This window comes from Hyla sarda, chromosome 9, assembly GCF_029499605.1.
Source record: "Hyla sarda isolate aHylSar1 chromosome 9, aHylSar1.hap1, whole genome shotgun sequence".
NCBI classification, from domain to species: domain Eukaryota; kingdom Metazoa; phylum Chordata; class Amphibia; order Anura; family Hylidae; genus Hyla; species Hyla sarda.
Genome location: NC_079197.1, coordinates 58,435,554 through 58,451,776, shown reverse-complemented (window position 1 = coordinate 58,451,776; position 16,223 = coordinate 58,435,554). Strand labels below are relative to the sequence as shown.

The window sequence follows — 16,223 nt, the reverse complement described above, 5'->3', positions numbered from 1 at the left end:
TACTGTTTGTAATAGGTTCACATGTGGGTGTTCCTTTCTTATATTTTCCTCTGAATGTATGTAACTGTTAGGTCCGTAACAAACATCCGTCTCAAATGCGAAGAGTTCTCGCTGAGCTCTGTCGTATTTCCAGGCGACAATTCGGAGTCACATGTTAGTTGTTCCCAGAAAGATGAAGCAGAGCATAGGTTGAAAATTTCAATTTTCAAAAAACTACCCTTCATCCATTCCTGGAAAATAAATTTAGGAAACACCTGTGTGTTCAAAATGTCCTCTTTACCCCTATACCCATTCCTCAGGGTGGGTACTTTCTGTAATGGTGCCACATGTGGGTGTTTCATTTTTGTATTTTCCTCGGAATGTATGTAACCGTCAGCTACTGATATGCCATAGGCCACAAATACAAAGTGACCTCTATGACTTCTGAGCCTTGTTGTGCGCCTGCCCAGCACATTACCCCATATATTACCCCATAGTCAGGGGAAAAAGCCCTCCAAAATTTGTAACCCAATTCCTCATAACATTAATGCTTATTAAGAAATATAAAATCCCATCCCTTCCCCAATATCGCGCCACACCCCTACCCCTTAATTCCCTGGTTGAACTTGCTGGACATATGTCTTTTTTCGACCGTACTAACTATGTAACTATGTAACTCATATTACCACATGTGAAAATGTTAAAAATTGGGCATTTTAGTGTAAAAAAATCACATTTTTCAATTTATGGCCCACTTTTCAGAAAACCTGTGAGGTGTTATTTCCCACTGTACCCCTTGTTACGTTCATTGAGGGGTGTAGTTTCTAATGTGTTTATTTTTTTTTTTTTTGCTGTTGGGGGCTTTATAAATGCACATGACCCCCGACTTCAATTTCAACAAAATTTTCACTCCTTCCATTCTGAGCATTGTAGTGCGTCCACATAGCAATTTACATCCACATATGGGGTATTTTTTTTCTCAGACGAAGTTGTTCTACAAATTTTGGGGGCCTTTTGCCCTATTACCCAATGTGAAAGTGAAACATTTGGGGTAACACGATCAATGTAGTGCAAAAAAACTAATTTTTCACTTTTACGTCCCACTGTTCAAAAAGCCTGTGAGGTGTAAGTACTCACTGTAACACTGTTACATACCCCGAAGGGTCTAGTTTCCAAAAGGGTATGCCATGTGGGTTTTTCTTTGCTGTCCTGGCACCATAGGGGCTTCCTAAATGCGGCATGCCCCCAGAGCAAAATTTGCTTCCAACCAGCAAAAATGGGACTCCTCCTCTTCTGAGACCTGTAGTGCGCCAGCAGAGCCCTTTTCACCCCCATATGGGGTGTTTTCTGAATCGGGAGAAATTGGGCTTCAAATTTTGGGGGGTATTTTCTGCTTTAACCCTTTGTAAAAATTTAAAATTTTTGGAAAACCAAGCATTTTAGGTAATTTTTTTAAATTTTTTTCTTTTTTACATATGCCAAAGTTGTGAAACCCCTGTGGAGTATTAAGGTTCACTTTACACCTTTTTACGTTTCTCAAGGGGTCTAGTTTCCAAAATGGTATGCCAAGTGTTTTTTTTTTTTTGCTGTCCTGGCACCATAGGGGCTTCCTAAATGCGGCATACCCCCAGAGCAAAATTTGCCTCAAAAAAGCCAAATGTGACTCCTTCTCTTCTGAGACCTGTAGTGCGCCAGCAGAGCACTTTTCACACCCATATGGGGTGTTTTCTGAATCGGGAGAAATTGGGCTTCAAATTTGGGGGGGTATTTTCTGCTTTAACCCTTTGTAAAAATGTAAAATTTTTGGGAAACCAAGCATTTTAGGTAAAATGTATTATTACTTTTTTACATATTGCAAAGTCGTGAAACCCCTGTGGGGTATTTAAGTTCACTTTACCCCTTGTTACGTTCCCCAAGGGGTCTAGTTTCCAAAATGGTATACCATGTAATTTTTTTTAGCTGTTCTGGCACCATAGGGGCTTCCTAAATGCAGCATACCCCCAGAGCAAAATTTGCCTCAAAAAAGCCAAATGTGACTCCTTCTCTTCTGAGACCTGTAGTGCGCCAGCAGAGCACTTTTCACCCCCATGTGGGGTGTTTTCTGAATTGGGAGAAATTGGGCTTCAAATTTGGGGGGGTATTTTGTGCTTTAACCCTTTGTAAAAATGTAAAATTTTTGGGAAACCAAGCATTTTAGGTAAAATGTATTTTTTTTTTTTACATATGCCAAAGTCGTGAAACCCCTGTGGGGTATTAAGGTTCACTTTACCCCTTGTTACATTGTTACGTTAGTGCACCAGCAGAGCACTTTTCACACCCATATGGGGTGTTTTCTGAATCGGGAGAAATTGGGCTTCAAATTTTAGGGAGTATTTTCTGCTATTACCCTTTTTGAAAATGTAACATTTTTGGGAAAACAAGGATTTTAGATAAACATTTTTTTTTTTTTACATTTGCAAGTCGTGAAACCCCTGTGGGGTATTAAGGCTCACTTAATTCCTTGTTACGTTCCTCAAGGGGTCTAGTTTCCAAAATGGTATGGCATGTGGGGGGTTTTAGCTGTTCTGGCACCATAGGGGCTTCCTAAATGCAACATGCCCCCCAAAAACCATTTCAGAAAAACGTACTCTCCAAAATCCCCTTGTCGCTCCTTCGCTTCTGAGCCCTCTACTGCGCCCGCCGAACACTTTACATAGACATATGAGGTATGTGCTTACTCAAGATAAATTGGGCTACAAACACAAGTGAAAAATTTCTCCTTTTACCCCTTGCAAAAATTCTAAAATTGGGTCTACAAGAACATACGAGTGTAAATGAAGATTTTGAATTTTCTCCTTCACTTTGCTGGTATTCCTGTGAAACACCTAAAGGGTTAACACACTTACTGAATGTCATTTTAAATACTTTGGGGGTGCAGTTTTTATAATGGGGTAATTTATGGGGTATTTCTAATATGAAGACCCTTCAAATCCACTTCAAAACTGAACTGGTCCCTGAAAAATATTGAGTTTGAAAATTTTGTGAAAATTTGGAAAATTGCTGCTGAACTTTGAAGCCCTCTGGTGTCTTCCAAAAGTAAAAACACGTCAATTTTATGATGCAATCATAAAGTAGACATATTGTATATGTGAATCCAAAATGTTTTTATTTTGAATATCCATTTTCCTTACAAGCAGAGAGCTTCAAAGTTAGAAAAATGCAAAATTTTCAATTTTTTCATCTAATTTTGGGATTTTTTACCAAGAAAGGATTACCATAAAATTTTACCACAATGTTAAAGTAGAATATGTCACGAAAAAACAATCTCGGAATCAGAATGATCAGTAAAAGCATTCCAGAGTTAATAATGTTTAAAGTGACAGTGGTCAGATGTTCAAAAAATGCTCTGGTCCCTAAGGTGTAAAATGGCCTGGTCCTTAAGGGGTTAAGTACCAGGGTGTCATGATGTACGCGTACGTCAAGGGTCCTTAAGGGGTTAAGAAAGCACCTATTACATCTTTCTAGTTGTGCAATAGCAGCAAAGTAAAAAAAAAAAAAAGTGTGCATTTGACAGGGATTTGCCCTGTGAACAATTTTTTTTGTAAATATTGTTGGTTTTATCAAACAAAATCTTTAACAATACCCAAAAATATATCTTGTCAAAAAATTGTTGGTCCTAGATGCTCTGTCTCCTCATCTCTGTCTTTGCCCCCCCCCCCCCCCCCCGCACACACACTGCTACGCAGTTGTGTAGCATGGGCCACGTGGAGGAGTTGTGTCACAGTCAGCCTTTGGAATGTGTTGCTGAGGTGATGGAGGGGGATGCAGTGGCCGATCATATCACTTGTGGGACTAGTGGGGGTAAGCATGGTGGGGATAGTGTAAGGCATCATGGTGGATGTGCTGAGGGGAACAAGAAGGCCACAATCACAGATCAGACGTTCTTATTGAGAGGATTGGTGGGGATGAGGAAGTGGAGTTTAAAGAATGTCAGCAGGCCTTTTGGTCTGAGCAGCTCACGAGCAAGTGACGGTGACACTGGTGCTGGATCTGAAGGCTTGAGACAAAAACTTTCTAGCACAGGGGCACAGTCGGATGGTGATGTACCTAGCTGTTTACGGTATCCTGCCATGTAGAAATTCTTTACTATGTTACAAGATGCAGGAAAGCAGGCACAGTGCCATGTCAGCAGAGAGAAAGTAAGGCACAGACAGGGTTCGAATTTAGGAATAAGGCCTGTACGTCAGCACATGAAGAGGCATCACAAAGCCTGGCTAGAGGTATACCTAGTCCACCAATGCCTGCTGTCTGGTGGATACAGCTAACACTACCTCCCAACCGCCTGCTGTCCGCTGGCTAGTGGCTACAGTTACCAGGAGTCTCCGCTGTGCACAATCATGTGGTGTTGAGGGTGGTCCACTCCATGCAGTTGTCAGTGTACAGAATAATCCATGCCGTGCAAAATTTGACTACTTCCAGTCAGGCCTGGGCCGCCTGGCTGGAAAAAGTGTAATCAAATCATATTTTTTAGCCATCTGCTGTACACTGGTTACTACAAGACGTTGCTGTATGCTGTTTACTAACAGGCGCACTAGTCCACCATCACCCTTGCTGTGCTACTACCTCCTGGTCTCTGTCTGGCCAAATTCAACAAATATATATATTTTTTTTTACTTCTTTCTCTCCATGGGCTGCTATACTTCTTATGAGTCCCCCACACCCTGCTGTTTGTTTTAAAACGCTCCTCCTGTTGTACACTGGCTATTGCTAGTTTCACTGGTCCGCCATCACCCTTATAATGCTGATATGCAACCTCCAGGCGGCCTGGGCCGCCTGGTCAATCTTAATAAAGAAACACATTTTTCTACCTCCTTCAGTCCGATTAGTAGGATTCCGACCCTTGCTGCTGGTAGTTTTTACCAGGCCTACACATACACAACCCATTATGGCCAAAAATAGATAAATAAATAAAATTCTATTGACTATTTTTTTTATAAAAAGCTGTTGCTACTCCCGAAAAGGGGAAATTTTGTAAACCCTCGAGAAAATCCTTCTTCATTTGGCAGACAAAAAGGCTGTTGCAACTCCCAAAAAGGGGAACATTTTTTTAATCGCTCGACAAAATCCTTGCCATCTTCTTCACTATGAAACTTGCCTGCAGCGTCAAAATGGTCTACCTCCACAGTGCCTCATTTGCTACATTCCAACACATTGAAACTCAATATTATACATGTTGAACCACCTTTACCACCAGCGCAACGTGGTGACAGACTTCATAATGCAATAGACTGATGATTTTTCCAGCCAGTGTGACTTTCACCTGAGGAATTGGCAGCTAATCAGGGACACTCTCAGGCATTTCCAGGAGGCTATCAGGTTTGTCAAGTACATATGCGGAAGTAGTGATGTAGTGCTGCTGATAAAAGCAGCTAAAAGCCTTTGCTGGCATGAAGTGCAGCCTATAATGCTTTCAGCCTAAAATGATGGCCTGAAAGCCAAATGGTGCTCCTCTTCTTCTGGGTCCAGCCACGCGGTCAAGGAACCAAATATTGCCCAAGCTGTGGTATTTCTGAACACGGGACAGACAGCGTAATAAAATAAGAGGTGCATTTCCTCCTTTTCAGATGCAATGTAAACAAAATATGTCCCACAAATGATGCATAAAAAAAAAAAAAAAAAAAGCAAATTAAATTTTTCCCAATGACTTTGTAACCATTCCAGTCACACAAAAGCATTCAAGGTACTCAATTTTGGTCTAGGTGAGTATGTTAGGGGGTGTAGTTTCCAAAATGGGGTCACTTGTGGGGGTTCTGTATGGTTCTGGCAGCTAAAACCCTTTGCAGGCATGAAGTGCGGCCTATAATCCATTTGGCCTATAATGATGCCCTGAAAGCCAAATATTACTCCTCTCCTTCTGGGTCCTGCCACACAGCCAAATAACCAAATATGGCCTAAGCGAGGATATTTCCAAACATGGGAGGAGCAGCTCAATAAAATATAGGGTGCATTTCTTTCAATATCAGAAATGATTTACAAAAAATATGTCCCGCAAATGATGCATTTGTGGAAAAAGCTGATTTCAGTTCTTACACTGACTTTGTAATAATTCCTGTCAGAAAAATATATGGTTTTCAAATACTCACTATACCCCCTAGTGAATACCTTAAGTGGTCTAGTTTTTAAAATGGGGTCATTTGGGGGGGGGAGGTACCCGTGTTCTAACACTTCTAAGTTTCTGCAAACCTTGCATTGCACATAAAATGTACAAAATTTGGGACATTTTAATAGTACATCTTCTTTAAGTAAAATTTTTAGGCTACTAATTCATTTAAAATGTTAATTAAAAAAAATGCTGTCAAAATAAAGTAGGAGAAGGAGTCGGCACTGCTGTGTTTTCGGTGGTGTGCGTGGAAAAAATCAGGAGCATGTAGAACAAGAAGTCCCAGCACTCACCAGGTTACAAGCCAATATTCTTTTATTGTTCACCAGGAAACAGGACACGTTTTGGCAATAGCCTTCCTCTGCTGTTCGGAACAGCAGAGGAAGGCTATTGCTGAAACGCGTCCTGTTTCCTGGTGAACAATAAAAGAATATTGGCTTGTAACCTGGTGAGTGCTGGGACTTCTTGTTCTACATGGTCAAAATAAAGTAGACATAGGAAAGTATAAGTTTTATAAACTATTTGCTCAGTAAGTATAAATATTTGCAACCTATTAGTGTTAGAATAGCAAAAAATCTTTTGGTTTAAAATTTCATGATTTTTTGCATGGTAAAAACAAAAATCAGCTTACTTTTACTATGTACATGAAGTACAACTTGTGACAAAAAAAAATATGGAGGAATTGTCGTGATTGGCAAAATATTACCATAGTTATTCTCTAATAAAGTCATGCATCCCCGATTTGAAAAAACAGGCTTTGTCTTTAAAGGGGTACTTCACTGTACCTTATCCCCTATCCTTTGGATAGGGGATAAGATGTTAGATCACAGGGGTCCCACTGCTGGGGACCCCCAATATCTCTGCTGCGGCACCCCTGTCATTTGCAAGCTTCCGTGTTCCGGATGCCGTCGCTGCTGGCACGGAGATCGCAAGGGTCCCCAGCGGCGGGACCCCAGCGATCTAACATCTTATCCCTATCCTTTGGATGTTTACAGCAGAGTACCCCTTTAAGGGGCGTACATGCTTAATTGTCTTGGTCCTTAAAGGGATACTATTAAAGGGATAATATTGAGCGGAAAAAAAGGAGCAAACCTCTTTGCACCATAGTGTCCAGCAAGTCATTGAAATATCTGTATAACTTTCTGGAACCAGTTTATTAGATTTTTTTTCCTCTGGAGTGCTCCTTAAAGGTGCAAGATACCTCAGCATTTAGGAGTTTCAAAGGCAAACCTACCTTACCACTAGTAAAAACCAATTATATAGCACGGGTAGTGAAATTACAAGGAGCCAACGGTAATACCATTTTCCAGAAGGGTCAACTACAAGTCTCTCAGATATCTTCAGCCTGGATGCACAGAGAAAAAAAAATGATGTGTGTTATAGGGGAAATAATATATTAAGATGTGCAAAACAATAGGCAAAATGAGCAACATTGTTGGTGTAGAAATTTACTGAAACAGAAGCAATAAGTGAATATTTACTGTATCAGTAATAGTGTTCTTTTAAAACTCAGCTGCTGGTAAAAATATGAAGATTATTAGGATGTCACAGTCACTTCGGACAATACACCAGGAAAAATATAGATTCTCAAGCTCCAGATTTAAAAGAATTCAAATACTTTATTGGTTCTTTGAATGTGAGACAGGGGCAGCAAAGTTAGTTTAGTTACTAACCCATTATACTTCACTTACTTATGTTTGGTGGCTGCTATCAAATTTCTTTGTCTTTTCCCAGGAAGTTCATATTCTGCAGCCTAGAAAATTAGTGTTGTCTTGGATCTTTCCCAGCTTGCTATGCAGTCTGAGACAATACATCCCAAGTCAGGTGCTAAACGAGGGCTTGGATGCTTTATCTGTTGTGTGTGAAGTCAGCCCTATATGACGTAATGGTGCACATACCAGGTGTGTTTTCATCATCATGCAAATCCACAGCTTGTGTGTCAGGTTGTGCTGTTCTGCAATGGGTGGGCCAATTGATGTGTGGGAGGGAAATAAGTCACCTCCCACCTTGAAACAAAGGATCCTGGGGATTGTAGTTTGAGGGAGGCCACAGAAACAGGAAGTAGCCAATTCAGTAGCCAATTCCCAAAAGCAAGCCAGCAGCATGATGGGGGACACAGCAAATGCCATTTACCAGCAACACAAGCACAGATCCTTGGTAAGCATGTCAATTACCGTTTGACACTTAAAGGGGTATTCCGGTGGAAAACAATTTTTTTTTAAATCAACTGGTGCCACAAAGTTAAACCGATTTGTAAATTACTTCTATTTAAAAATCTTAGTACTTCCAGTACTTATCAGCTGATGTATGCTCCACAAGAAGTTGTATTTCTTTCTGGAGTTCCTTTCTGTCTGACCACAGTGCTCTCTGCTGACACCTCTGTCCATATCAAGAACTGTCCAGAGCAGGAGAGGTTTGTTATGAGGATTTGCTTGTAATCTGGACAGTTCCTGACATGGGCAGAGGTGTCAGCAGGGAGCACTGTGTTCAGACAGAAAATAATTCCAGAAAGAAATACAACTTCCTGTGGAGCATACAGCAGCTAATAAGTACTGGAAGGATTAAGATTTTTAAATGGAAGTAATAGAAGTCTCCAGGAGTGGGCCCTCTGTGCTAGAGCCAGGATCACACCGAGACCAGCACACATCTAATCAAGGTACAAATTCTCTCTTAAACATTTGCACATTGATCCGTGACTACTGTCTATTACACTTACGGCTGCTACAATGTGAGATGGCCGAGTCTCCTGCAGCAGGCTCTCTGCCTAGGAGCCAGGATCGATTTTTGCATGAATGAAAGCTCACTTTACACTTACCTTGAAAGTTGATACAAACTACTATAAGTTGGATACAATTGCAACTTGTGCTGTTGCACTCTGCATATAAAAAGAAAGAACTTTGCTGATCTATACCTACACTTGGATTACAGTATATTGGTATTTGTCAGAATCTGCACTAATATATATTACATGCAATGAGAGAAGACTGTATTCACTTGGACTACAATTAATTATACCAGGAGTACAATTCTGAAGTCCCTTGTATTATTGTGGACACTTTATACTAATTTATACCATTGTATTTATATTATTGTTTTCATATAGTTTTATTCCATTACATATACACTGACTTTATCTTACACTATCTGTAGTCTAGCTGACCTACAAGGGCCCTGTAGGATACAGACCAATATAATATTTACTATTTATTAATATCATTTTTTCTATCAATTGTACACTAATAAATCAATGTTAAAAATAAATACATTTTATATCAAATATTCACAGACCTTTGAGCACCAATTTCTTTATCTATTGTATTTTTGCTAGACACCATGGGTGTAGGTGTCATTTCGCCAGCTCAGGCCACGGGTTAACAGATTGGTAAGAGCCTCTCCAATCCCCTTCTAATTTACAAATCTATTTAACTTTCTGCCACCAGTTTATTAAATTTTTCCCCCCACCGGAGTACCCCTTTAAATTGACACCTTATGTTGCATAACCCCATTATATTTAATGCTCATGTTTTTTAAATCTATTTGGAGTTATCTGTACTATGCTTTGGAAAATGCTCTTAGCAACAATAAAATTTATTTATTTAACCCCTTAAGACCACGGACATATATTTACGTCCGTGGCCTGCTCCCGATATGTGGAGCGGGCTCAGGAACTGAGCATCCATTGTACCCAACAGGTCCCGGTTGCTATCAGCAACCAGGACCCGCGGCTAATACCGGACATTGCCAATTGGGCTGATGTCTGGTATTAACTCTTTAGACAGCGCAATCAAAGTTGATCGCACCGCCTAAAGTGGGAGAAAACAGTTGCCGTTAGCTCATTGGGCTGTTCGAAATCGCGGCATCCCAAACAGCTGAGAGGCTAGCGGGAGGCTCCTTAACTTGTTCCTCGCTGTCCGATCAGCATTCTATTGCTCCATGACTGAGATCCAGGCTGGAGCAGCAGAGCACTGATAACATTGATCAATACAATGCTATGGCACAGAACAGTGTATGCAATCAGAAGACTGCATGTAATAGTCCCCTATGGGGACTAAAAAAAAGTGTAGAAAAAAGTTAATAAATGAGATTTAACCCCTCCAGCAATAAAAATTTTAATAACCCCCCTTTTTCCATAAAAAAAAAATGTAATAAAAAAAAAAATAAACATGTGGTATTTCCGCGCCTCGTGACGTCACCGCCTGCCCCCCTCAATACAAGTCTATGGGAGGGGGCGTGGCGCTCGTCACACCCCCTGCCATAGACTTGCATTAAGGGGGCGGACCATGATGTCATGAGGGGCGGAGCCATGGTGTCACGATGCTCCGTCCCTTGTATCGCCCGTCATTACGCACAGAGCGAACTCACTCTGTGCCTTAATAATAGAGCGGCGCCGCAGCGGTGATCCCCCCAGCAGCAGGATAAGATGGGATAAGATGTCTAGGGGCTGAGTACCCCTTTAAGGGGTTCAAAAGGGGTTTTCCCAAAACAAAACTTATCACCTATGTAGTCTGAATATACAAGACGTTTTTATTATTTTTACTTACTGATGAGTTGTCTTCTTTTGGGCCTTTTCGCCTGAATTTTGTTTCTCTTTTCCAGTGTTGCCTTCTGTGTTTTGAATTTCTGGTCCTCGGAATCGATCCAGAAAGGAGTCAGGTCTTTGTTCTTGGTCATGCAGGCTTCTGTGAGCCCATTCTCTAAGGACCACTACTAAACGCACTATCCTAAGAATGATTAACAGAATATTCAGTTGTTGTGGGCATCTGCCAACATGTAAACATGCAAGAATGAAAGTAAAAATGAAAAACCTATACAGTGAAAAACAACTATATCATGCATTCACTTATTATCCAAGGCCAACATAAAGAATTATATGGCGAGTTTTTTATTATGTTAATGCATTTTATTTTATAAAGGACTAATCCAGCAACTGGCTTAAATACATTTATTTACTGCCATTTTGTTTACCTGCAATCATGCTGACCCATGACACTTCTAACAACAGGTAATGTACTGATGACATATTGTTTATCCTACTTACCTGGACAATGCACCTCTCCCTCTAAAAGATGCCCTTGATACAACATCACCATTATCTTGGGAAATAACTCTTTGTAGCTCCGAGGAGGTATCATCACACACAGACAAAGCTCTATTAGACATGAGATACAAAATAGTAAGGCTATTTATGCTTAAATGTTTTTTTCTTAGGCAGAATATTTGTTAGCATTTGCACTATATAGGATCGTTTGGGTAGTCACATGCATAGAATGCATATCAACCTATTTTTGTAAATAGTATTAGTGTTAATGAAGGGTTAATAAACTCAGTTGAAAGGCTTTGACTATTTAGCAGATATTTTTGTTGTATATATTTTATAAGATAAAATCTTACAATAGGTAACAGTTTAAGTGGTCCTGTCTGCAGGATTTTAGAATATTAGGTAAGGGCATGGCCACATAGGACTTTTAATCCTAACACTGCACATAACTCTCATTAGATTAAGATTAGACATCTTATCCCCTATCGTGGGGGGTTCGGCTTCTGGTGTCCTGGTGATCTCCGGCCCAGCGCACCGGCGTTCTGAACATTTATGTTCAGAACGCCGGTTTCAGCTGGCCCGTTAAAAGGGTTATTCAGGGTATAGAAATGCAATGTTGACTTATTTCAAAAACAGCACCATCCCTGTCCTCAGGTTGTGTATGGTATTATAACTTGACTGTATTCACCTCAATGGAACTGAGCTTTAAGGCCTCAGACAACCTGAAGACATAGGTGGTGCTATTTCTGGAAGAAATTAGCTTTGTTTTTCTACCCCTGGATAAGCCCTTTAAAGTCACAGCTATTAAATTATGCACTTTCGTTGTTTCCTCCTTTCCTTCTTATAGCCGTAACACTTTTCATTTCCCATCCATACTGCTGGCCCTTCTAGTCAGGTGATGATACAAAAAGACAAGGAATGAAAAGAAGAGTCTGAACTGATCATTGAGTCAAAATAAGTTGGTTTACTTTACTTCTGGGAAATTCAAATAGCGTGGTTCAGAGGAATGAAAGAGTTGTTTTGCAGTAAGAATTCTGGCTTCCCTCCACATGACATACAGCCTATTACTGCATCCTTCCTGGAACCAGGGATGTGACCATAAGGGTAAGTGCTTACTAACCAGAAACGGTAAATCCATTACCACCCAGCAGTCTTTCCACGTTGCCGGTGTCCTTCAATAAAAAACTACCCTTTATTGAGAAGGGAAGGCTGAGTATTTGGTGTGTAGTAAAGCAGCCAAAGAACAAGGTGCTACCATAGCCGATTCCAGGGACCACCAATCAACACATTGACAGTAGAGGCATGCCAGATTGCCAGATTGTACTGACAGACATCAGGGAAGTTGAGGCCCCCCCTTGAACCTAGTAAACATCAACTTATGCAAAACAATGTAGGGTCTCTAATGAGCCCAAAGGAAATGCAGAATTTAGAGCAGAAACATCTTTATGCCTCAGCAACAAGGGCAATGTTTGCATAGGGTACAGCAGTCTTGAGAAGGCAAGCATTTTAATGAGATGGCATCTAGCCAAAAAGGGCCACGGCAATATATTCCATTGCAAGAGCTTAGCATAGAGCTTCTGAAATAGAGGAGGGTAATTTAAAGAGTACAATAATTGTGGGGTTCTCCCTATCTAAATACCTAGATATTTCAAAGACTCCCTCATGAGCATTAGAGGAACTGAAAGAGCCACCAGTGTAAGAGCAGGACACTCTTATACATATTTATCTTACACCCAGAGGCCCACCCAAAGTCAGTAAGGAGATCAGAAACTAGTTCTAGATTCCTCCCGGGTTGGGCAAGGAACAAGAGAAAGTTGCCAACAAATAAGGCGTGTTTAACTGATGAACAGCCCACAGCAATTCCCACAACCTCGGATTCAACAGCCAACACTTGAGAAAGAGGCTTCATGGCCAGGTTGAAAAGTAAGGTGGACAGGGGACAGCCCTGTTTCGTGCCCTTCTGAGGCATGAAAGGTGGTGAGAGGAACCCCTGGGTAGGAATCTGGGTTTGTGGGGATACGTAGAGAGCCAACATGTAGTGCAGAAAAGTACCCCCAAAACCCATAGGGGGAGATTTATGAAAACCTGTCCAGAGGAAAAGTTGCTGAGCTGCCCATAGCAACCAATCAGATCACTTCTTTCATTTTTGCAAAGGCCTCTGAAAAATGAATGAATTGATTGGTTGCTATGGGCAACTCAGCAACTTTTCTTCTGGACAGGTTTTGATAAATCTCCCCCTTAGTCTCTTAGACTTCCCACAGCCAACCCCAGCGCACATGGTCAAAAGCCTTTTTCGGCATTTATAGACTATATGGCGGGGGTCGCATGGACGAAATTGGATATTGTCCAACACAGCTACTACCTTCCTCACATTCGCCACCACCAATCTGCCCTGTACAAAACCTGTGCAGGTGATATTAGCCTGGGGATTACCCTTGCCAGGTGGTCTGCCATGAGGTTAGACATAATTTTGAGATCTATATTTATCAATGAAATCGGTCTATAACCATCAGGTAGCTGAACATCTTTGCCAGGCTTGGGCAGCACTTTTACATAAGCGGTGTTCATATCCCTTGGGATCGAGGCACCCTCCAGGTAGGAATTATACCAGTAGGGTATATAACAGTAGGGACAGACACCACCTCTGCTCTCAAAATTTTGTAAAAATCTCTCATAAAGCCGTCAGGGCCAGGTATCTGCAGGGTCAGGTTTTTAATAACTTGCTCCAATTTATCCTGAGTAACAGTAGCATTAAGAAAAAGCCTTTCTTCCTCCGACAGAGAGGGTAAACCTGCCCGTTCAATCCAATCTACGGTTGGCTGCAGGTGTGTATGTTTTGTTCTTACTGGAACCTTTTTCAGTTCATGTGAGCGTATACTCTTTCTATATAGTTTACTTCTTTAAATTTGGTCTTCTCTTTTATTGCCATAATCATTGAGGCATATAGATGTACATGCACCATTTTACATGTTTACATATGTAATTCTCAGTCCTCAGTTTTTCTTTTTTTGTGTGGCTTTAAGTATTTTCTTGTATTTTAATTATGTTATATGTAGTTTTTTTTATGGAGAATATTATTTGGTCCAACAATGTTATTTTGAAGCAATATATATTGTGCTTTCTAACACAGGACGTTTATGCATTTCATCCTTCATTTTAAAGTCTGTTTTTTTTGGCATTCATTAAATGACATGATAAGTCTATTTTTTTATTTACTTACCGACTAGCACAATTGTCTGAAGATTCCAATTCATTTTCACTTGGTGTCTTAATGGCTAACTTTGGATGTAAATTAGGGGAGGAAGAGTTCTTGTTTACATTTGTCTGTCCAGTCATCATCCATGGGAACACTCAAAAACCAGGCTTTCAGGACTGGAGATAGCCTGCTATTTGAATATGCAAATATTTACACAGCATAAGATAAATTTAATAGGCATTACACATTCAGTTCAAAGGTTAATTACCAGAATATTGTTTTTAATGTAAACTATATTCCTAGGTTAGATAGCATTATTATACATTTTGTTTAGGTAGAAAAAAAATAAAGCTATGGGTAATATACTGTACATATATAAAGAAAAGGTTTTAACGGACCTGTTGCCACCAGTTTGCGCAGGTCTTCAAAGCCCAAAGTAAAGCAAGAGAGGAGAACGATTCCTGTTCATGCACAATTGTGTGATGTCTGCAGATAGGGAGACAGTATTTACCGAATTTGACAGTGCTGATTTGTTAACTAGAGAATGAATAAGAAGTAATCTGCCATGTTCATGGAGAGCAGGTGGAGTGACATAGGTTAAAATTAGAGGCAACCCTTTGGTTATAGGCCAGTTTCAGACATGGCCACTGGTCTAATGGCCTGAATTAGAAGTATCATAAGGATCTATGAGGTTTTTAGTTTGAGTCATTAGACTGGCAGTACAACTATGTACCAATAAGGAAAGGAAAGCAGAAAGTGATAGCACACCAGAAAATATCAGAATGAAACTTTATTACACAGAAATAGCCATATAGAGTTAAAAACACTTAAAAAAGGAGGTCCAGAAAACACTTTTGACCACCTTCAGACATGGAGAGGGATCCCAGAACAAATCTGGGACTCCCCCCCAGAACAAGGACACCTGTCTTAGCCAAACTACTATGGTGAGTGATATTGACATGGGGCAAATAGCTAGCGGATGCGCACTATCCATGTATGTGAGGTATGACACCGGAACTGCTTGTTCCAACTTGCAAACTACGGAGTATAATACCAGAACTGTTTTAATGGAAAGTGTGCGTATGGAAGGAGGTGCAACCCACACCTGCCGGCGCTGAGGTAATCTATATATATAAAACTCAACGTGTGTGTGTGTGTGTGTGTATGTATGTGTGTTTGTATGTATGTGTGTATGTATGTTCCACAAAAACTTTCAAACGGCTAAAGATATTAACATGAAACTTGGCACACATGTTACTTATATGTCAACAACAAACATAGGATAAGTAATTTAACCCTTACCCACCCCCATTTGCCAGGGGCGGGGCTTATGTTTAAAGTCCCATGCAAGTCAGTGGGAAATATATATTACTGCATAACTTCCAAATGGCTGGAGATATTTTGATAATACTTGGTCACATGTTACTTATATGTCCACTTAAAATATAGGATAGTTAATTTAACCCTTAACTACCCCCATTTGTGAGGGTCAGTTTTTTTTTTTTAAAGTCCCATGCAAATCAATGGGAAATGTATGTTCCCATATAATTTCTGTACAGCTGGAGCTATTTCAATACCTGGTACACATATTACGAGTCGGGATATGAGGATGGGATGGGAGGTCGGGATAGGAGGTCGGAATAGGAGGACAGGATATGAGGACAAGATATGAGGTCGGGATAGGAGGTCGGAATAGGAGGACAGGATATGAGGACAAGATATGAGGTCGGGATAGGAGGTCGGGATAGGAGGTCGGTATAGGAGGATGGGATATGAGGACGGGATAGGAGGTCTGGATAGGAGGTTGGGATAGGAGGTCAAGATAGGAGGTCGAGATATGAGGACGGGATAGGAGGTCTGGATAGGAGGTT

General features: G+C 40.6%; 1 protein-coding gene across 1 annotated transcript in view; it reads right to left on the bottom strand.

The window, feature by feature from the left end:
• LOC130291413 (cyclic nucleotide-gated olfactory channel-like) overlaps positions 1-16,223 on the bottom strand; it is a 148,206-nt gene that overhangs the window by 97,536 nt on the left and 34,447 nt on the right. The window contains exons 2-6 of the mRNA XM_056540126.1: positions 14,751-14,838; positions 14,377-14,542; positions 11,157-11,267; positions 10,660-10,839; positions 7,353-7,463 (exon numbers count right to left, since the gene is read on the bottom strand). Of these exons, the coding sequence (XP_056396101.1) occupies positions 7,353-7,463; positions 10,660-10,839; positions 11,157-11,267; positions 14,377-14,495 (521 nt within the window). The 5' untranslated portion in view covers positions 14,496-14,542; positions 14,751-14,838. The remainder of the gene's footprint in view (positions 1-7,352; positions 7,464-10,659; positions 10,840-11,156; positions 11,268-14,376; positions 14,543-14,750; positions 14,839-16,223) is intronic.